Raw genomic sequence first — 23800 nt, 5'->3', positions numbered from 1 at the left:
AAGCCTGTGTGCAAGCACAGGTTACTATCCACACCTCCCCTCTTGGGAGCCTGTGCAGCCCGCCACTGCCAGGGCCCCATGATCCAGGGACAACTTCCCCAGGAGAACACACAGCGCACCTCAGGTTGTTGCAACGTCACGCTGGCCTCTGCCACTGCAGGCTCGCCCCGCATTCCGTACCCCTCCCTCCCCCCAGCCTGAGTGAGCCAGAGCCCCCAAATCAGCTGCTCCTTTAACCCCATCCTGTCTGAACAAAGAACAGACACCCTCAGGCGACCTACACGCAAAGGTGGGTCCAAATCCAAAGCTGAACCCCGGGAGCTGTGAGAACAAAGAAGAGAAAGGGAAATCTCTACCAGCAGCCTCAGAAGCAGTGGATTAAATCTCCACAGTCAACTTGATGTACTCTCAGTCAACTTGTGGAATACCTGAATAGACAACGAATCATCCCAAAATTGAAGTGGTGGACTTTGGGAGCAACTGTAGACTTGGGGCTTGCTTTCTGTATCTAATTTGTTTCTGGTTTTATGTTTATCTTAGTTTACTATTTCGAGCTTATTATCATTGGCAATTTATTGATTCGGTTGCTCTCTTCCTTTATTTTATATATATATATATATATATATATATATATATATATATATATATATATGTATATATACTCTTTTTTCCTTTTTCTCTTTTTGTGAGTGTGTATGTGTACGCTTCTTTCTGTGATTTTGTCTGTACAGCTTTGCTTCTGCCATTTGTCCTAGGGTTCTGACTGTCCATTTAGTTTTGTTTTATTTTTTAGTAGTTATAGTTTTTAGTTCTTGTTATCATTGGTCAATTTGGTTTTTGGTTTGGTTGTTCTCTTCTTTATTTCTCTTTTTTTTTAATTACTTTTTTATTTTTAATAAATTTTTTTCTATTTTATTAACTTTATTTTATTTTATTTTTTCTTTCTTTCTTTCTTTTTCTCCCTTTTCATCAGAGCCGTGTGGCTGACAGGGTCTTGGTGCTCCGGCCAGGTGTCAGGCCTGTGCCTCTGAGGTGGGAGAGCCGAGTTCAGGACACTGGACCACCAGAGATCTCCCGGCCCCAAGTAATATCAAACAGTGAAAGCTCGCCCAGAGATCTCCATCTCAACACTAAGACCCAGCTCCACTCAACAACCAGCAAGCTACAGTGCTGGACACCCTATGCCAAACAACTAGCAAGACAGGAACACAACCCCATGAATTAGCAGAGAGGCTGCCTAATATCATAATAAGGTCACAGACACCTCAAAACACACCACCGGACGTGGTCCTGCCCACCAGAAACACAAGATCCAGTCTCATTCACAAGAACACAGGCACCATTCCCCTCCACCAGGAAGCCTACACAACCCACTGAACCAACCTTACCCACTGGGAGCAGATACCAAAAACAATGGGAACTATGAACCTGCAACCTGTGAAACGGAGACCCCAAACACAGTAAGTTAAGCAAAACGAGAATAGAGAAATACACAGCAGAGGAAGGAACAAGGCAAAAACACACCAGACCAAACAAATGAAGAGGAAATAGGCAGTCTACCTGAAAAAGAATTCAGAGTAATGACAGTAAAGATGATCCAAAATCTTGGAAATAGAATGGAGAAAACATCAGAAATGTTTAACAAGGACCTAGAAGAACTAAAGAGCAAACAAACAGTGATGGACAACACAATAAATGAAATAAAAAATTCTCTAGAAGGAATCAATAGCAGAATAACTGAGGCAGATGAACGGATAAGTGACCTGGAAGATAAAATAGTGGAAATAACTACCACAGAGCAGAATGAAGAAAAAAGAATGAAAAGTATTGAGGACAATCTCTGAGACCTCTGGGACAACATTAAACATACCAACATTCGAATTATAGGGATCCCAGAAGAAGAACAGAAAAAAAAGACACTGAGAAAATATTTGAAGAGAAAGGAATAGTCAATCAAGTCCAGGAAGCACAGAGAGTCCCACACAGGATAAATCCAAGGAGAAACACGCCAAGACAAGTATTAATCAAACTATCAAAAGTTAAATACAAAGAAAAAATATTAAAAGCAGCAAGTGAAAAGCAACAATTAACATACAAGGGAATCCCCATAAGGTTAACAGCTGATCTTTCAGCAGAAACTCTGCAAGCCAGAAGGGAGCGTCGGGGCATATTTAAAGTCATGAAAGGGAAAAACCTACAACCAAGATTACTCTACCCAGCAAGGATCTCATTCAGATTTGACAGAGAAATTAAAACCTTTACAGACAAGCAAAAGCTAAGAGAATTCAGCACCACCAAACCAGCTCTACAATAAATGCTAAAGGAACTTCTCTAGGCAGGAAACACAAGAGAAGGAAAAGACTTACAATTAAAAACCCAAAACAGTTAAGAAAATAGTAATAGGAACATATATATTGATAACTACCTTAAGTGTAAATGGATTAAATGCTCCAACCAAAAGACACAGACTGGCTGAATGGATACAAAAACAAGACCTGTACATATGCTGTCTACAAGAGACCCACTTCAGACCTAGGAACACATACAGACTGAAAGCGAGGGGATGGAAAAAGATATTCCATGCAAATGGAAACCAAAAGAAAGCTGGAGTAGCAATTCTCATGTCAGACAAAACAGACTTTAAAATAAAGATTATTACAAGAGACAAAGAAGGACACTACATAATGATCAAGGAATCAATCCAAGAAGAAGATATAACAGTTGTAAATATTTATGCACCCAACATACGAGCACCTCAATACATAAGGCAAATGCTAACAGCCATTAAAGGGGAACTCGACAGTAACAAAATCAGAGTAGAGGACTTTAACACCTCACTTTCACCAATGGACAGATCATCCAAAATGAAAATAAATAAGGAAATACAAGCTTTACGTGATACATTAAACAAGATGGACTTAATTGATATTTATAGGACATTCCATCCAAAAACAGATTACACTTTCTTCTGAAGTGCTCATGGAACATTCTCCAGGATAGATCATATCTTGGGTCACAAATCAAGCCTTGGTAAATTTAAGAAAATTGACATCATATCAAGTATCTTTTCTGACCACAACACTATGAGACTAGATATCAATTACAGGAAAAAAATCTGTAAAAAATACAAACACATAAAGGCTAAACAATATGTTACTACATAACCAAGAGATCACTGAAGAAATCAAAAATACCTAGCAACAAATGACAATGAAAACACAATGACCCAAAACATATGGGATGCAGCAAAAGCAGTTCTAACAGTGAAGTTTATACCAATACAATCCTACTCAAGAAACAAGAAATATCTCAAATAAACAACCTAAACTTACAGCTAAAGCAATTAGCGAAAGAAGAACAAAATAACCCCAAAGTCAGCAGGAGGAAAGAAATCATAAAGATCAGATCAGAAATAAATGAAAAAGAAATTAAGCAAACAATAGCAAATATCAACAAAACTAAAAGCTGGTTCTTTGAGAAGATAAACAAAATTGATAAGCCATTAGCCAGACTCATCAAGAAAAAAAGGGAGAAGACTCAAATCAATAGAATTAGAAATGAAAAAGAAGTAACAACTGACATCGCAGAAATACAAAGGATAATGAGAGATTACTACAAGCAACACTATGCCAATAAAATGGACAACCTGGAAGAAATGGACAAATTCTTAGAAATGCACAACCTTCCGAGACTGAACCAGGAAGAAACAGAACATATAAATAGACCAATCACAAGCACTGAAATTGAAATTGTGATTAAAAATCTTCCAACAAACAAAAGCCCAGGACCAGATGGCTTCACAGGCGAATTCTATCAAACATTTAGAGGAGAGCTAACACCTATCCTTCTCAAACTCTTCCAAAATATAGCAGAGGGAGGAACACTCCCAAACTCATCCTACGATGCCACCATCACCCTGATACCAAAACCAGACAAAGATACCACAAAAAAAAACTACAGGCCAATATCACTGATGAACATAGATGCAAAAATCCTCAACAAAATACTAGCAAACAGAATCCAACAGCACATTAAAAGGATCATACACCATGATCAAGTGGGGTTCATCCCACGAATGCAAGGATTCTTCAGTATATGCAAATCGATCAATGTGATACACCATATTAACAAACTGAAGGAGAAAAACCATATGATCATCTCAATAGATGCAGAAAAAGCTTTCAACAAAATTGAACACCCATGTATGATAAAAACCCTCCAGAAAGTAGGCATAAAGGGAACTTACCTCAACATAATAAAGGCCATATATGACAAACCCACAGCCAATATCGTTCTTAATGGTGTAAAACTAAAACCATTTTCACTAAGATCAGGAACAAGAAAAGGTTGCCCACTCTCACCACTATTATTCAACATAGTTTTGGAAGTTTTAGCCACAGCAATCAGAGAAGAAAAATAAATAAAAGGAATCCAAATCAGAAAAGAAGAAGTAACTGTCACTGTTTGCAGATGACATGATACTATACATAGAGAATCCTAAAGATGCTACCAGAAACTACCCAAGGCAATCTACAGATTCAATGCAATCCCTATCAAACTACCAACGGCATTTTTCACAGAACTAGAACAAAAAATTTCACAATTTGTATGGAAACAGAAAAGACCCCGAATAGCCAAAGCAATACTGAGAAAGAAAAATGGAGCTGGAGGAATCAGGCTCTCTGACTTCAGACTATACTACAAAGCTACAGTAATCAAGACAGTATGGTACTGCCACAAAAACAGAAATATAGATCAATGGAACAGGATAGAAAGCCCAGAGATAAACCCACGCACATATGGTCACCTTATCTTTGATAATGGAGGCAAGAATATACAATGGAGAAAAGACAGCCTCTTCAATAAGTGGTGCTGGGGGACTTCCCCAGTGGCACAGTGGTTAGGAGTCCACCTACCAATGCAGGGGCCATGGGTTTGAGCCCTGGTCCGGGAAGATCCCACATGCCACGGAGCAACTAAGCCCGTGTGCCACAACTGCTGAGCCTGCACTCTAGAGCCCGTGCGCCACAACTGCTGAAGCCCACGTGCCTGGAGCCTGTGCTCTCCAACAAGAGAAGCCACTGCAATGAGAAGCCTGTGCACCGCAGCAAGGAGTAGCCCCCGCTCACTGCAACTAGAGAAAGCCTGTGTGCAGCAATGAAGACCCAACGCAGCCAAAAATAAAATAAATAAAATAAATAAATTTATTAAAAAATAAATAAATAAATAAATAAATAATAAGTGGTGCTGGGAAAACTGGACAGGTACATGTAAGAGAATGAAATTAGAACACTCCCTAACACCATACACAAAAATAAACTCAAAATGGATGAAAGACCTAAATGTAAGGCCAGACACTATCAAACTCTTAGAGGAAAACATAGGCAGAATACTCCATGACATAAATTACAGCAAGATCCTTTTTGACCCACCTCCTAGAGAAATGGAAAAACAAAAACAAATGGGACCTAATGAAACTTAAAAGCTTTTGCACAGCAAAGGAAACCATAAGCAAGACGAAGAGACAACCCTCAGAATGGGAGAAAATATTTGCAAATGAAGCAACTGACAAAGGATTAATCTCCAAAATATACAAATAGCTTATGCAGCTCAGTATCAAGAACACAAACAACTCAATCCAAAAATGGGCAGAAGGCCTAAATAGTCATTTCTCCAAAGAAGATATACAGATTGCCAACAAACACATGAAAGGATGCTCAACATCACTAATCATTAGAGAAATGCAAATCAAAACTACAGTGAGATGTCACCTCACACTGGTCAGAATGGCCATCATAAAAAAATCTACAAACAATAAATGCTGGAGAGGGTGTGGAGAAAAGGGAACCCTCTTGCACTGTTGGTGGGAATGTAAATTGATACAGCCACTATGGAGAACAGTATGGAGGTTCCTTAAAAAACTACAAATAGAACTACCATACGACCCAGCAATCCCACTACTGGGCATATACCCTGAGAAAACCATAATTCAAAAAGAGTCATATACCACAATGTTCAGTGCAGCTCAATTTACAATAGCCAGGACATGGAAGCAACTAAGTGTCCATTGACAGATGAATGGATAAACAAGATGTGGTACATATATACAATGGAATATTACTCAGCCATAAAAAGAAACGAAATTGAGTTATTTGCAGTGAGGTGGATGGACCTAGATTCTGTCACACAGAGTGAAGTAAGTCAGAAAGAGAAAAACAAATACCGTATGCTAACACATATATGTGGAATCTAAAAAAAAAAAAAAAAAAAGGTTCTGAAGAACCTAGAAGCAGGACAGGAATAAAGACACAGACGTAGAGAATGGACTTGAGGACACAGGGAGGGGGAAGGGTAAGCTGGGATAAAGTGAGAGAGTGGCATGGACATATATACACTTCGAAATGTAAAATAGCTAGGTAGTGGGAAGCAGCCGCATAGCACAGGGAGATCAGCTCTGTGCTTCGTGTCCACCTAGAAGGGTGGGATAGGGAGGGTGGGAGGGAGAAGCAAGAGGGAGGAGATATGGGGATGTATGTATATGTATAGCTAATTCACTGTTATACAGCAGAAACTAACACACCAATGTAAAGCAATTATACTCCAATAAATATGTTAAAAAACATGATTGTTGCTCCACTTTATAAGCTCCATTTTAAACATGAAGTGCTCTAATGATCTTCTTTGAGGCATGGTGATAGTAGGAACTGGCTCCCACACCTTATTCTATTCAGACAGTTTTATTCTGGGAATAGTGTTGTAGGAAATAGATTAAAAATATTAAATTACTTTTGAATACATACCATCAGAAAACAAATACTCACATAATGTGGTTGTTACTGTTTATGATGTCAAGAATTTTCTTCCCTGATAAGAAACTCTTGAAGATAAAGAATGAAATAAATACATCTTCTAAAACAATAAGCTCACAAAATAATGAGGCTGGTTGAAGGGCTCTCAGAGTTTAACTGGAAAACATAGTCACTGAGAAGGTAATCTGAACTATGACTACAAATTTTTTTGAAGAATCATCATCTGTAACAAGCCTTTTACTTCATTTATTCTTAGCTATTTCACATAAAGAGAAAAAATTTTTCTTAAAGAAATTGGATGCACTAGAAAGTAATGAAATGTAAAGTCATTCTTTGCGTACAAAGTGAATCTGTAAACCTCTCCAGTTGCTACCCTTTCAGTCCCTTTCTTTGAGATTTTTACTTGATGGGGGTGGGGTAAGGGAACGTAGTTTCTCCAGAAATTGCCTTCTTTCCATAAGTAGTTCCTACCCTGGTTTTCTTGTCACAAAAATCTGTAACTTTTCCAACTCTGAAAATTATTTCAGTCAAATTGTGTATCATGTGCTGCTTACTTTGTAAAATAGAAGAACTCTGAGAAGCAAAAAGAAAAAAAGAAAAAGAAACCACAACACATTAACTCCCCCTTTTGTAATTCCCCCCATAACTTCCCTCTTCCTCCCTAAGTTTTTATATTTTCATTACATATGTATATATCTCTAAGCAATGGAGCTTATTATATAACATTGCATAAGTGGTCTCATACTGTGTATGTTCTCTAACTTGCTTTCTTTGAGCAACTTCATGTTTGTGAGATTCATCCAAGTTGGTATGAGTAGTTTAATTTTCATTGCGATTTTAGGACTAGGAAAGCATATATCCTTTCTATTGGTGACAGCTATTTAGGTTGCTTCCAATCATTTGTCACTGTAAGCAATATTATTACAGAAATTCTTGGAAATATCTCCTCGTGTACATGAGCAAGACTTTGTTCCAGTCTGGATAACAGATGAGTGTAACTGGGAGTGGAACTGCTAGATCATACGGTTGGTACATCTTCAACCCTACCAGAATATTGCCAGACTACTCTTTTGAATAACCAATTTCTACTCCTATCAACACTGCATAAAAGTTTCTATTACCTGTATTGTTTCAACACTGGTGTTATCAGGCCTTTTAATTTTCATCCACCTCATCCATCAATATTACCTCACTATGGTTTTCCCTGATTAGTTAAATACCTTTTCACATATTTATGGACTATTTGTGTTTCTTCTGTTCATCACTTTTGCCTGTCTTTTAGTTAGGTTATTTGTCTTGTTTTTAATTCATAGGAGTTCTTATAAATTGAGGATACAAATCCTTTTTTAATCATCTGTGTGGCAAATGTCCTCTCAGTTTGTGTTTTACTCTTTACGGTTTCTTTTAATGAAATGAAGTTCTTAATTTCAGTGTCAATCTTTTTCGTAATGGTTTTGTTTTTGTGTTTTGAGAAATCCTTACCCTCTCTGATATCATGAAGATATTCTCCTCTATTTTCAGAGGTAGTACAGCATACTGAGTTGAACAGACCAATCACTCATTGTGATATGACCTTGGGCAACTACCTCTCAGTGATTTTCTCATTTGTAAAGGACAACTATACCTACCTCATAGATCACTGTGTGATGATAAATGCACCATCATCTGTAAAGGGGTCAGTATAATGCCTGGTAAGTAGTAAGCATTCAGCAAGTGTTAGCTGGCTGATCATAATTATTGCTCTAAATCTGTCTTTCATACTTAAATCCTTGATCCATCAAGAATTTATTTTTGTGTGATATTAATTTCCATATATGCAAGGATTATAAATATAGACTCTATATTCCATTCCATTGGTCTATTTGTCTCTATGCCAGTAACACACCGTCTTCATTACTGTAGTTTTATAATCTTTATATCTGTAGAGAAAGCACTTCTCTTGTTTTTCATCAGGAATGTTTTGGCTTTGAGTTCTTAGCCCTTTTTTCTTTCATATACATTCATGAACGACCTGGTCAAGTTCCACAAAAAAACTGTCATTATTTGCTTGGCAGCACACTGAATTTATATCAATTTGGGAAGAACTGACAACCTTTAAAATATTTAGTTTTCTGATAGGTGCAATTCCTGAGAGAAATGTGTTTAGATTTCCCCTTATGGTTCTGGATTTTCCCATTTCTCCTTTTAGTTTAGTCAGTTTTGCTTTATGTACACTGAAGCTTTGTTATTAGGCTTGCTAGATACATACAACTTTAAGGCTTTTATCTTCCTGGTGAATTGAATTCTTAACCATTGTGAAGTGACTGTCTTCATTTCTAACAAAGTCTTTTGCCTTAAAGTACATTTAATCTGATATTAATACAGCTGTACCAGCTTTCTCTTGATCAGTTTTTCCATGGTATGTTTTTTCAATCCTTTTACTTTCAGGCTTAGTTGGATTTTATTCTTTTACCAATCCGATATTCCTGGTCCTTTAAATGGAACGTTTACATTTAATAGAATTACTGATATATTTGGATATTTGAGCTATTTTCTCCTTTACTATGTTTACTGGTATATTACATTAATTGATTTCCTGATATTCAGTCCACTTGAATTCCTATTTATTTGTTTTAAATACACTGTGGGTTTGGTTTGCAAATATTTTGTTTAAAATTTTAGCATCTATGTTCATGAGTAAAGATTTGCCTGTAATTTTCCTTTCTTGTACATACTGTTCTTGTCTAGTTTGGATATCAAGGATATACTATTCTCAGAAAGACTGATAAAGTGTTCCCACTTTTCTAGTTACCTATAAAATTTTATGGAAGGTTGGAATCAATTTTCTTAAATGTTTGGTAGATCACACTTGTAAAATCACCTTGGCCAGGTATTTTCTCAGTAGAAAGATTTTAAATGACTCATCAAGTTTCCCTATGGTTTTAGGCATTAGAGATGCCATCCATTCACATTACATTCGACCATTAGATTTTTCTAGATTCAATTTTGGTAAGCTGCTTTTCTAGAAATTGTCCATTTCCCCTAGGTTTTCAAATAAAATTATTCAGGATAATCTCTTATCTTTTTAATGTCTGCTGCATCCACATTATATCCCCTTTTCTCTCTTTTTTTCCCTCAAATAATCTTGCTGTAGATTTGTTAGTCTTTTTAAAGAACCAAATTTGGGTTTTTAAAAATTCTCTCTATTGAATCTTTGTTTTAAATTCATTAATTTCTGCTATTATTTCTTGCCTTCTACTTTCTTTTGAGTTTTTTGGTTTGTTTTTAACTTTTTAAAAGCTGGATACTTAGGTCACTGAGTCTTTTTCCCTTTAAAATATGATACAATATAAATTTTGCTCTAAGTAAGTTGTATCAACATAAATTATAATTCAGTCCTAAGTCATTTTCTAATTTATGATTTCTTCTTAAGTCATACCATAAGTTACTTAGAAGTGTGTATTTTCAAATGAATATGTTTTATACATTATATTCTTGTTAATTTCTAACTGAACTGCACTGTGCTCAGGGCATGAAATCTATGTGATACAGATTCCTTCAAATTTGTTGGTTTGGCATGTGGTCAAATTTTTAGACCTGTTTCATGAATGTTTTAAAAGAATGTGAATTGATTAGTTGCTTGACACAGTATTCTGTGTGTCCATTAAATCAGTGTGACCCATATTTTTAACTGTGACCCATATTAAGAAATACATTTGGAATCTAAAAAAATAAAACGAATAAATATAAGAAAACAGACTCAGATACAGGCAAGAAACTAATGGTTAACAGTGAGGAGAGAGAAAAGGAGAGGGGCAAGATAGGAGTAGGGTATTAAGAGGTACAAACTACAATGTATAAAACAAATAAGATGCAAGGATATATCGTACAACACAGGGAATATAGCCAATGTTTTATAATAACTTTAAATGGAATATAATCTATAAAAATTTTGAATCACTATGTTGTACACCTGAAACTAACATAATAATGTAGATCCACTATAACTTTAAAAAATACATTTGCATTGCAACCCTAAATACACTTACACAAATGTAGAACAAAATCTCCACACAACAGTACTTGCCCTTATTATGTATGACAACCCCATTAATATGTATGTATGTGTGTGTATGTATTTAATGATAGTTGCAACACCTGAGATTGATTTTATAACTCATTAAATGGGTCAAACACACAATTTGAAAAACACATCAAGCCCATTAATTGTGCTGGTCAAATCCTCTATATTATTACTGATATTTGACTCCTGATTTTTACCTATCAATTACTGAGAGGTATGTTAAAATCACATTAAGCTAGAAGTATCAGCTAAGACAGACTCTGAAGCCAGACTGACTAGGTTGAACTCCCATCTCTACCACTTAAAAAGGTAACCCCAGGAAATTTACTTAACCTCTCCTGCCTCCTAGAGTTGTTAGGATTAAATGAGTTGAAACAGGCAAAGCACTGCCTGGGCACACAGTAAGCACTCAATAATTGTTAGCTATTATTATTTTGTTCAAATCTGCATGATCATTTTTGTTATTCCTTTGTTTCAATTCTGTTATTCCTGTAAACATTTAATCATAGTCATTTTATGCTCTGAAGATCTTGGTGACCTGATTTTGCTTTTGTTTGTTTTCTTACTCATTTTGGCTTGTTTCTTTAGGTATTTGGTAATTTTGTTATTGTTGTTGTTGTGAGTCTTTATAGGCCTGGATAAAGGATGGCTTGCTTACCTCCAGAAAATATTTGATGTTACTTCTGCTAAGTCCCTAGGAGTATTTCTAACCCAAAAGCACTTTAATGGATTGGGCTTTCATACTGTGCAGGTAAAATAAATCAAATTCCAAACCAGTGTGTAGACAGGCTTATGAATTCAGATCCTTATGGGAGACTCCTTTTCTCCACCCTGAGCGAACACCAGAAATATACAAGTTTTCTTGTTTCTTTTGGCTGTACCACATGGCATGAGGGATTTTCATTCCCCGACTAGGGATTGAACCCGTGCCCCCCTGCAGTGGAAGCACGGAGTCTTAACCACTGGACTGCCAGAGAAGTCCCTATACAAGTTTTCTTGCAGTTCCTCTAGCCAGCAGATTTTTCTAGGCACTAGGGATACAGCAATGAACCTAAGAGACCAAAAAATACCTGTCTTCATGGAGCCAAAGTGAGCAGGGTGTGTGGGAGGAAATGATAAAGCAGTCTGGGCCCAGATTACAGGGCCTTTTAGCCACGATGAGGACTGAAGATTTGGTTCCAGGTATGATGGGAAGTCACTGGAGGGTTCTGAGCAGAGAAATGACATGACTTGATTCGTATTTTAAAAAAGCACTCTGGCAGCCCTGTGGAAGTCAGTGTGAGGGATCAACGGCGGAAACAAAAGAAACAGTTGCAAGGCTAATGCTCTACTGGGAGATGTTGGCAGCTTGTACTAAGATTGTTGCAGTGTACACTGTAAGAGAGAATAGGGATATATTTTGAAGGTAGGGTTTCTGATAGGTTGGATGTAGGAGTGGGTGGGAGAAAGGGAACAAGGATGGCCCTTAGGTTTTTGGCCTGAACACTGGTGTGAATCATGGTACCATTTCCTGAGATAGGGCAGACTGAAGGAAGAACATGTTTGGGGAGAAAAAAACAATTGATCCATTTTGGATGTGTTAAGTTTTAGATGCCAATTAGATATTCAAGTGGAAATGTTAAATATATGAAACTCCAACTCAAGAGAGAAATTATGACTGGAAATATCAATTTGAAAATCAGCATATAGATGATATAAAAGCCAACTGACTGAATGAAATCATCTAGAGTTGTGCTGTCTGATATAGTAGCCACTAGCCACATGTGGCTTTTAAAACTTTAACTAATTAAAGTTAAATAATATTTAAAAATTCATTTCTTTTTGCACTAGCCACATTTCAAGTGCTCAGCAGTCACATATGGCTAGAGGCTACTATATTGGACAGCACAGATACAGAACAGTACCATCTTCACAGAAACTTCTATTAGAAGCACTGATCTAGAGTGCAGGATAAGAGGAAAAAGAATAAAATCAGAAAGGAAGGAAGGATATGGATGGACAGAAGACAGAGGAGAGAGGGAAGAGGGAAGGGAGAAGAGGTCCAGCAACAGAACCCCAGGTACTACAAATGTCAAGGATTGGAAAGATGAGGAAGAGAGGGGAGTTATGAAGACAGAGTGGCCAGTGAGGTGGAGGCAAGCCAGAAGAAGAGGGTGATCCTGGAGGCCAAACGAACAAAGCACTATGAGGAGGGAATGATCAGCTACAGGAAATATTGCTGAGAAATCAAATATGCTGACATCTAAAACTGATCAATGTATTTGGTAAAATCGCGTTCTCTGGTAACCTTGAAAAGGTTTTAGTATCATGATGGGGCCAAAGCCAGAGTCCAGTGGTTTGAAGAGAGAATGGGAGGTGAGGAAGTAAAGACAAGGAACAGTGATATTATTTTCAAGTTTTGTTGTAAAGGGGAACAAAGGAATAGGTCTATAGCTAGAGCGGTCCATGAGGACAAGTGATAATTTGTTAAAATATGAGAGCTATTACAACTTAACCAACTTGAAAATTAAACACAGGAAAACCTTTTAGCCCATTATTCAATTACAAAGTACACGGTCCAGTTTACTATACTGTTCATACTTCAGTATCATTTTTCAATTAAATGTTCTTTCAAAGTCTTAGATGACTAGCCACTAATTTCTTTTTCTTTTTCCTTTTCTTTGTATGGGTTAAAGGAGGATACTGGGAAGATAAATGCTAGATTTTTCACTGACTTCCAAGTTCAAAACATCTGTCTCAGTAATTTTTCAGACTAAGAATTTTTTAAGCCTTGGCTGGATCTTTAAAATGGATCTCACATAGAGTTACATATAGATGGTATCCAAAAATGTGGTTCTACTCTTGTTCCTTTTTATTTTTTTAATCAAAAGTAGGTGTTTATTTTTTCACTTAGAAACAGAGACATTATAGCATATTTTTTTCTTATAGCAATGTCAAAACCAAATCAGCACCTAAAGAGAATTTCTGGGTTTTCTGAATTAAAAAAAAAAAAATCCTGAGATTCCCCCTTAGAAATGAAATGGGGGGAATAAAAGCTAAACAAAAATCAAATATGTAAAGACATCTGAAACAAAGAGGTTAAACAATAAAATGTTTTAATTTTCACATCTTCACGTTTATAAATTTTTGAGTGAGCCTAGAGATACAGAATTTAAGTGTATTTAAAAATTTTTTAAACAAAATAGTTTACCTTTACCATTTCTAAGTTCATGATAAAAGCTATAAAATACTGTATTCCATACTGATAAATTAATGGGACAGTGGTAAAGCAAAAAAGTATAAAAGTTGAGCTTCCTATGTTATATATCTCTCTGGATACGGTAAACATGAGATGAGTAATTTAAATGTAAATCTTGAGGATAAAGAAATTGGGTTTTGAAGACCTAATACTTACCATGCAAACTGTTATCAACTTCAATATTTTCAGACATCATTGAATTGTTTGTGCTGTAGCTCAGACCAAGAACCATTTGAAGATCTGAGAGATTGAGTTGTGCTGTTAGTTCACCACTTCTATCCCCAACCTACAACCACAAGCATTTATACTTTAGAGTAGTATTTAAAGTAAAGAATGGTGAAGATTAGTTGAAAATGTTGTCAACCTAAAACTGGAAGAAACTATAGAGAGATGAAAATAGTTATTTTAAAATTATAATACTATGAATGAAATAGGTTTTTTCATTAATAGTATTTTAAAGAAGAAAAGTTACTAAAATATGACAAGAGGACAGATAATTACATTCTACCAATTCTTTACTTCTCTAAATATTAGATTGCTCTTAATCTTTATGATCCCCTTAAATAATAAAGTAGGTTACTCTGTGACACGTTAACTTGGCATCACATGAATACAATTTCCTTAGAATACTGTATTTCCATCCTATAATAACAGTATTTATTAAGCTAGCACTAGACATTATACTAGGTACTTTTATATACTTTATCTCTAATCTGTATAACAATTTGCAAAGCAGATATTATTATTATTATTCCCATTTTACAGATGAGAGAAATGATGCTCAGAAAAGCTTCCAAGCTCAAATAGCCAGCAAATGGCAGAACTGTAACAGGAAGCAGTCCTTGATTCTAAGAGCCATGTTCTTCCTTTCATACCATGCTACTTTTCCACGTAGAGATGGGGGGACAGTGGAGGCACATGTTAGTAATTCTCCCATTCCTCCATGCTCAGCCTTTCCTTCCTGTCTTCCTACATCAAGGCCAGTGCAAACATACCGCTGATCTGTATCTCAAAATGCTCTGTGCAGTTCTTATGCCAAGAGAACAATATATAATTAAATTTATTACTCAGCCATATAGGAGCATTCTAGAGAAATAATAGGGCTGCAGATCTGTGAATCACAATAGCACAGATAATAATTTTTTAGTTTCATACCTCTCTTGAAATTTCCAAGTGCTTTTCAGCAAAATGCATCGCTTGATCATGATTTCCTAGAGCTGTGTACGCATTTCCTAAGCTCCAACATGCTCTTCCTTCACCAATTCTACAAAATAATTCAAAGCTAACATGCAGTTATCTGAAAGGAGGTCTGTGTGAAGAATAAAATCTATCTGGTAGTAATTAAAGGCATAAACAATGCTTTGGATTTATTTGGTCTTTCTTATAAAGAACAAACTATCATAATACTAGATGGCCTGCTTCAGGTTCCACATCCGTGGATTCAACCATGATCTGAGAAACCCCCCGGATACAGCCGACTGTACTACACCATTTTACATAAGAGACTTGAGCTTCCATGGCTTTTGGTATCCACAGGGATCCTAGAACCAAACCCCTGCAGGTATCAAGGGACGACTGTGTTAGAATAACCAGATAATAATGAACTCAGAGTCAAGTTTTAAAATGGAAAACATCCTTTTTAAACATGCAGTATATTATAAATAAAGTCTCAGGGATAGGTCTTGCAGTTCAACTACCCCATTTTCTTTCCATGGCATCCTTCCCAGGGTTCAGTCTGTAATCATTCAGTCTGTATTTGAACACCATGAGGAAGAGAGAGCTCACCTCTTGAGGTAGCATACTTCATTTTGAATAACTGTACAGAGTTCTTCATACTGAGATAAAAATCTATCCTACTAAAGCAAACATCACAGACTAAAGTCCTGCACAGATACTCTGTTTCTTCATACAGTTTAAAAAAAAAAGAATTAACCACCAACATTTAAAAATCAGAAGATTTTATAGGAAACCCAGGACTTTGCAGCTTCTCTTGAAAAAAGAGGTGGCCCTGGATCCTCATTCCTGCCAGGCAACACTTAGCTGGACTTGACTAGCAGCTGTCCCCTTAACACTGTTGGGCCTATTAATTTCACTACAATTTCCACACTGATCTAGTCAGGAGGACCTTTGCAGGCAATTGAGTCTGTGACCTATTTACTGATCTTGGTTCAAGGTTATATGGAACCATTCTAATCCTCTCTAGCCCTTCAAACAGTAACATACAGAGGACATTATTGAAACAGAGGAAATACCTTAAAAAGGAATTAAAAAGAAAACAAAGGAAACAAAAAAAGAAATTTAAAGGAAATATTCTAGGGATTCAACAATGTATCCATATTTTATCATAACTATAGTAAAAAGGTATATAACTTACCTATCATTTAGCTCTTGAGCAATTGCTAAGTGCTTTAGATGATAATCAATGGCCTTTTCATAGTCTTGAAGTAAAGTATATGTGTTTCCAAGACTGTAGCAAGACTGTGCTTCTACAGCTCTGTCTTTAAGCTGTCGAGCCAATAGTAGTGTCTTTCTGAAAAAAGAAATTAATTCTTACATAATGGCTATTATAACTATATTGGCTATAATAACCATAAAATAAAGCTCACTTTTCCTCCTGCCTTTAAAGTAAATTTGTTTTAGATCCTAATATCCCATATTTTCTCCTTTACTTCTAGATAAAATGAAAAAATGTCCTTGAAACACAAAAAGCAAATCCAGACTTTTAGAATAAATGTAGGAGTCCTATTAATTCCCCAGAGAAAAGGAGAACAGATGCATGAGATCAGGTGCCTCTAAAGATTAACACAGTATTTTTAACATTAAAAAAAAAAAACTTTCGCTGTTGCAGTGCAATAACATAAAGTAAGTTTGTCCACATACCCTCTCTTTTCAATCATACTGTTGCCTTTACATTTTGTCAAAATTGAAAATAATTAGTTAAAATTGTTATGTATAGGCCATTAGTCACTGATTCATGAAAAATATTAAATGCTACATTTAAATATTAACCAAATTCTACCTTGTGGAATCAACGAGAAGTTAGTGTAGCAATTAAGAGCATGGACCCTAGAGCTAGGCTGACTGGGTTCAAATCCCAACTTTGTCAGTTAGTAGCTCTGTGACTGGCTGGGGCAGGTCACTCACCCTCTCTATGCACTAATTTCCTTTTACATAAAATGGGGAAAACACCTCACAGGGGTTTGTGAGGATTAAATGAATTAGTATATATAACGTGCTTAGAATAGCATCTTGCTCACAAATGCTAATAAATGTTAATATGTTTTGTTATTATTATCATCAGTGCTTAAATCTACAGACGCTTTTTGGATCCAGTAATTTAAATGACTCTTTCCTATAATTTCTGCCAAACAGTATAAATACTTCATATCATTTATAACTATATGATAATGTGATAGTTTTTTTTAAGCAAACAAACCTGAAATTGTATGTTTAATGATGATACCTTTAAAGCTGTTACCTTGGGAGGCTACCCGCGTGTTCTAACATCGCCTGCCCTCTCAAACACTTTCGGAAGACTTTGGGAATTGCTTCCGGCCCTGTGGCACAACCCTTTCTGGCACGCTGTTACTCTTTGAGAGTACAGCTAATTTGTAAATGGTTGGAAGTCTTTCTGGAACCAAACTCAATTACTAAAGTAGGTTTACCAAACTACTGCTTTCTGTCCTTTCTATTATGGATCTATAATGTTAAGAGAGTTTTCTTGTGTGGCCCTGAAAACAATTCCAAAGAAGAGTTCCAAAAATATTTTTAATCAGTATTTTTGGAATATGTGTAAAGTTCTGAGTTCTACCTGTTTGTGGGTGTGTGGGGCAGGGGTAAATTTCATTACTTTATACTCATGCTTCTTTAGTCAGACAGGCACCATCCACTTTATTACGGAACTTTTCAGTATTTAATACAAGTACATCATTTATTAAGACTTTTCTATGTGTTTTGGATTTAAAATATAAGAAACTTTTGTATTTAAAATCAAAACATATGCTCCTTATATAGTGATGTACTTTATTTGGAAGGATATTTCACATCTAACTAGTCATAACTAGTCAACCAACAAATATCAACCATTAGTTGAAGTTTAAAGGAGGATGGGATGACATTCTAGTTTTTTGGATGGACCTAAAGCAATTTTACCTTTTTTTTTAGATGATGAACTTTCCAGAACTCTCTCATGGATTTTTCAACAATAAAATATAAATCAATCAAGACTGTGTCTTTGGTTCAGTCAAACTGGCTTCTGCCTAAGGTCTGTATGGGCCTTCAGTTCCCACCAATTAGAGAAAACTCTGAACAATCTAGAAAGCACAGGGCAGGCAATATGAAGCAGTTTAAACTTTGCTATCATGTATGCTTCAAGTCTACAGATAGATTAAAGAGACCCTGCCACAGAAGAAGCTGGGAGTACTAACTCCTCGAGTAAGTGAACGGGGCCTCAGCTTACAGCAAGGATCAAAGCTGGGCAGAGAGCGTGGGAGGATAACTGCTCGATAAGATGGTAGGATGATGGCGGGAAATTCAGTGATCACTAGAGAAAACTAGGGCATCTATTTGTTACCAAGCTTTCTTGTGGCCTCTCTGCAAAGCCGTAACTGGTGGTGGTGGTGTGGGAGCATATAACTATACACACCATACATGCTAAACAGGTTTAAAGGATTTTAAGTGTTTAGAATCTCATTAAAAATAATGTTTGAAAGATAAAAGCTAATAAAAATATAAAGGGGCCATACTGCTGCTATTAAATCTTAGGTACAATAATATGTATTGAGCACCGTGTGCCAGGTACTGTGCTAAATAAGTGCTTAATATATTCTTTCATTCAATCCTCATAACAATTCCAAAAGCCAAGTATTGATATCTTCCATTACAGATGAGAAGACTGAGACTTAGAAAGCCCAAGTTTCTGCTGCTTGTATGCAGCAAAAAAGTTTTAAACCCAAAGCCTATGATTCTTTGGATTGCATAACTACCCATTTTACATTTATCTACAGATATATTACACTAACCTATAGTATTCAGAGGCAGTTTCAAATTCACCAAGAAATATATACGCATTTCCAAGGTTGCTATATGCTCTTCTTTCAGCTGCTTTATCTCCAAATTCTTTTGCAATAAGGAGACGCTGAAACAGAAAATTTTAATTAGATGTAACTATAATAAAACTAAAGAATAATCTAATCACTGTTCAAAACACTGATGGAGAAAACGACCTGGCTCCAAAGCCTTGCATCATACCTGCTCATGAGCTATAACTGCATCCCTGAAGTTGCCAAGGAGGTAATGCGTGTTTCCAAGATTGCCAAAGGCACGTCCTTGGGCTGCTCGGTCGCCCAAAGCAGTCACTAGTGATAGGTTTTCCCTAAGTGATAATAAAAAGTTGTGAAAAAATGAGTTTGAGAAAAACATTTATTGACTTTATTTACAAATCTAAACTCTTTATCAGGAAAAAAATACTTAAATAAGCTTACAACCATAATGTGCCACATTTAAAAGATATAGCTATGCTGGAGGGTGATTACAGGAAATAACTGGGAACATTTTACTCAAACATTCAGGTAGGTTTCTGCCCAGAGTCCAGGACAGAGTTAATCTTAGAACCCCTATAGCTAAAAAGTTCTATGAAATTCTATTGATAAAAGACTAAGTTTACTCCAAATAACTTAAGACTAACTACTGATGCTTCTTGTTTGTGCCACTAAGTGGCACTGGTCTGCAGTTTAAATGCAAGTTTTCCTGGGGAGGGAGGGGATTACTTCTAATACAACACTATAACATTTTAGCAATGATTTGATGGTTTATTTTACTTACTAGTCTATGATTTTAAAACCTTTGCCAAACTTAAAAACTTACTACTGGCTTGGGTGGGCCACATGACTGCTGATGCTACTCACTCATAATAATCCACGGCTGCCTGCAGAGCGTTTCTTACTTCTTCTGGAAATTCTCCTACGTCCTGAGGACCAGGGCAGCCGAAACTTTTCCCTTTGGCGTGATACACATTTCCAAGATTGTAAAGTGCTCTTGCTTCTCCCACCTAGATGAAGATAACAGCAGTTTACAATTTGAAATCAGAGGCCAGGTATTATAATGCTATCACATATATTTATTCATAATATCCTTGATATTACGGTCAAGAGAAAGAAATGTTTACATTAGCCATCCATACAGAACCAAACACATGACTACCTATGAAAGAAGGACTTCTCATTAGTTCTTTTTTCTCATCTATTAAAAATTTTTCATTATGTTTCTCTTTTTCTTCCATTTTTCTACAAATACTTTTTTTTTTGGTATTAACTTTTAGATAAACTACAGTATAATTAAACAGGATTAAAACACAAAGCAATTTCAATAAAAACATTTGGCCTACCATCTAATGTTTCCTTATTACCTTGTCGTTAAGCTCTCTGGAAATATCTAGGTGTCGCTGACAACAAACTATAGCTTCATCAAAATTCCCAAGAACCTTTAAGGTGTTTCCCAGATTACCACTAGCTTTAGCTTCCCCCAGTTGGTCTCCAATAGTCCTAGGGTGAAAAAAAAAGAAAAAAAGGCAAATGGTGTGTTAAAATATAAAGCAGCCAGAATACAGTTTTCCCTAGAGAACAGCTGACATGCTTAAGGTAAGAAAGACCCATTAGCCTTGAAACTTTCTTTAAATAAAAATCTTAAACTTACATTTCTGTATTTAAATTTAATTAATTTTCATTCATTTAATTAAACTCTAGCATTTCACTACTATTCATTTACTTAATTAAACTGTATTCAGCCTAAAGATTAGTTTTAAAATTCAATGCTAATAAATTAGAACTCACTAAATGTACTGAATTGTTAGTTTTTTTAATTGAATGAAAATGTGTTTTAAAGTGACAGTTAATCTAGGGAGAATTCAGCTTAAATTAATTACCTTGCAAGAGTTAAATCATGATGATGGTATTCTAATGCTTTGGCATAATCATGCAAATAGAAATAAGCATTGCCCAGCTGGCTGTAAATAGCGCTAAGTGTTTTTAGGTCTTCAGTTCCAACTTGAACTGCAGCTTCAAAGAAGGACACACCAGCACGGCAGTCTCCTGATTTACACAGACGCTCCCCTTCCAACGCCAGTTCTAGGCAAGAAGCTTCCATTCTATAAAATTATATAGGACAGACATTTACAAGATTACATTACAAATGCACCACAGTGTTTTAACTTCCAGTAATATAATTTAAATGTGGACTGTGGCTACTCTTGCTTACAACAGCAGCCTCTATAATTGAAGTATATACACATTATTGATAAAAGAGTAAACTATTATTTATAGCAAATGCTTATTTGCCTATTCAAATGTCTCTCAGCTACAGAGGTCTTTTTTATATGATAGCTAAAGACCTCTATATGGAGCTGATGAAATAAAATTCGTGTTTTATGGCAAGATGAGAAAAATTTAAACATAAAATTTTTCTTTGACCATTTGGCCTCCTTCCTCCCCTTTATTGTGTATTGTACATCTGCATTAACCAGACATCTTTAGGAGACAACATTCCTTCTTAATCTCATCAAGGGTCACAACTCCTTAGGAGATAACCTTCCTTCTTAATCTTTAAGGGGCCACGATGACCCCATGACCCACTACTTGCTTTGTTGACCCATTACTTGCTTAGTATGTGTAAATCTGGATTGTGTAAAATGTCAATAATACGTCATCTAATGTACAGCCCTCTGTCTCAAAAACGTACATAACTCAAACAGGTAGAACAATTCTCGGAGTTTTCTGAGAGGTGTTCCTGGGTTACAATCTTCAATTTGGCTTAAATAAAATTTTCCATTTCTTTCTTAGATCCACTGATTAATTTTTTCATCGACAGAGCTCATTTTACTTGCCTCACCCAGAGCAACCTACTTTACCAGAGAACCTAGTAGTTTTTCCTAAACTGTTCTGAACTGTGGCAGACTTACAGACTTTCTGAGAGTTTGGGGAGAATAGGGGTGCCTGTGGGAGGTGAAGTCCTATAACTAATACTCTTCTCTATCCAGGTATGCAGGTGATCTACTCAACCTGTCCATCAACCCTATCTCATACTCGTGTCCATGCACGTGCATGAGCACACACACCAGCACCCCCTTCCCCGTTTTATCACCACAGGATCACCTATACCTTAGAAAAATAGAGGAGCAAAGTATCTTGATGCGCAAGGTACACTCCTATGAAAGAACTAAGTGTTAAGAAACTTTATGTTAGGAAGCAATGATTTAAAGATTTGCAGAAATTCTAATTCTCAAAGTCCGTCACTGAATTTTAAAAGCCAGAAAAATTAAGTTACTATAAATATATCTAGGAGAAAAAGCACCATTACTTCCGATTCTAATCCTAACCTTTAGTAGGTGCCCTTCACCGAAGTTGCCATTGTGTTTCTTCAATATTTTTATGATTTCTGCCATGTCTATGTACTACATAATCATTCACTTAAATGTGTTTCTAAAATTTGGCAAATTCCTTTAAATTGGCACATGCCGTTAAAAAAAAAAAATCTGGTTTCATCCAAAGCAGTATCTACGAAACTGTGAGTTTGATGTGATACTTACATTCATTTTCTAATGCACCTCAAAACAAATATGGAAGTATTAAAATAAAAAAAGCGAGTAAAATTACCTTATGTACCACCAGTGGTATAACACCATCCTTTGGAAGACTCTGATTTAGCTCATCAAGCATTTTAATATTTGGAGCAGCACTAAATTATTCCTTACTACAATTAGCTTTGAGCAACTCTACCAGAGTGGTGGTTCTTGATCCTGGCTGCACAACAGCAGAGCTCACATGGAGCATTTTTTAAAACTCAATGATGGGTCCCACTCCCTTGGGTGTGAGGTCTGTCCCCAGTATTGTTTAAAAGCCCCCAAGTAATTCCAATGCACAAGGCAGGTTGAGTATCACTGCTTCAACAGGAAATATGAGTTAAACCACCACTCACCCTAAACTCATTCAAATATGATTACACTTTGTATTTTTAGTAGCAGATCAATTAATATGTTTCTTCAGGTGCTGTCTTTTAGTCTATAAAACTTCAAGTTTCCTTAGAGTCATAAATTAAAATGGAATTGTGAAAGTAGAAAATGAACCAGGTGAAGCTAAATGAAAAGTCTGGACTAAGATTAATAGAGCCAATTAACAAAGGTTCAAAGCAGACTTCTGGCTCAGAATCAGCAGATGAAAGTAGACATCTCTGACAGGTAATTTTTAAGTTTTACATCCAGGTATCTTTTTCTAATAATTCAGGTGATTTAGCCAAAGGCTACTGTTTGCTCACAGTTAGACTAGTGACTTCACCCTCACTTTATGGGTCAAAGTAAAATAATGAAAGTTAACCTCTTTTTTTTTTTTTTTTTGGCGTATAAAGATGGAAGTTTATTTCCCTTTCACGTAATAGCAAGGGCAGTCCTGGTTGCTGTAGCATTGCCAAAATGCTGAGGATCCGTCTTATCTTGTTCATTTACCTTCCTGAACACACAGCCTCTGTCCCTGGGTCAAGGTGACTACTCCAGCTCCCACCTGCATGCCTTCCTCTCTGCCAACAAAAATAGAATTCAGGCAGGAGAAGGCCAGCCCATTCCTCCTAAGGTCATGACCCAGTAGTGGTACACATTGTTTCTACTCCTATTTGACTGGCGGAAGCTTAGTCACATAGCCACAC

At 36.2% G+C, this 23800-nt stretch overlaps 1 protein-coding gene across 1 annotated transcript in view; it reads right to left on the bottom strand.

Moving 5' to 3' along the window:
• Nucleotides 1-23800, bottom strand: part of GPSM2 (G protein signaling modulator 2) — a gene marked incomplete at its 5' end in the record, with an annotated part of 48930 nt that overhangs the window by 18127 nt on the left and 7003 nt on the right. The window contains 8 exons of the mRNA XM_079726269.1: nucleotides 14267-14396; nucleotides 15266-15374; nucleotides 16485-16640; nucleotides 19132-19247; nucleotides 19361-19484; nucleotides 20017-20159; nucleotides 20517-20652; nucleotides 21033-21254. Of these exons, the coding sequence (XP_079582395.1) occupies nucleotides 14267-14396; nucleotides 15266-15374; nucleotides 16485-16640; nucleotides 19132-19247; nucleotides 19361-19484; nucleotides 20017-20159; nucleotides 20517-20652; nucleotides 21033-21254 (1136 nt within the window). The remainder of the gene's footprint in view (nucleotides 1-14266; nucleotides 14397-15265; nucleotides 15375-16484; nucleotides 16641-19131; nucleotides 19248-19360; nucleotides 19485-20016; nucleotides 20160-20516; nucleotides 20653-21032; nucleotides 21255-23800) is intronic.

The sequence above is a fragment of the Hyperoodon ampullatus genome (assembly GCF_949752795.1).
Source record: "Hyperoodon ampullatus genome assembly, chromosome: 2".
In the NCBI taxonomy this organism is placed as follows: domain Eukaryota; kingdom Metazoa; phylum Chordata; class Mammalia; order Artiodactyla; family Ziphiidae; genus Hyperoodon; species Hyperoodon ampullatus.
This window is presented reverse-complemented; position numbering and strand designations above follow the sequence as displayed.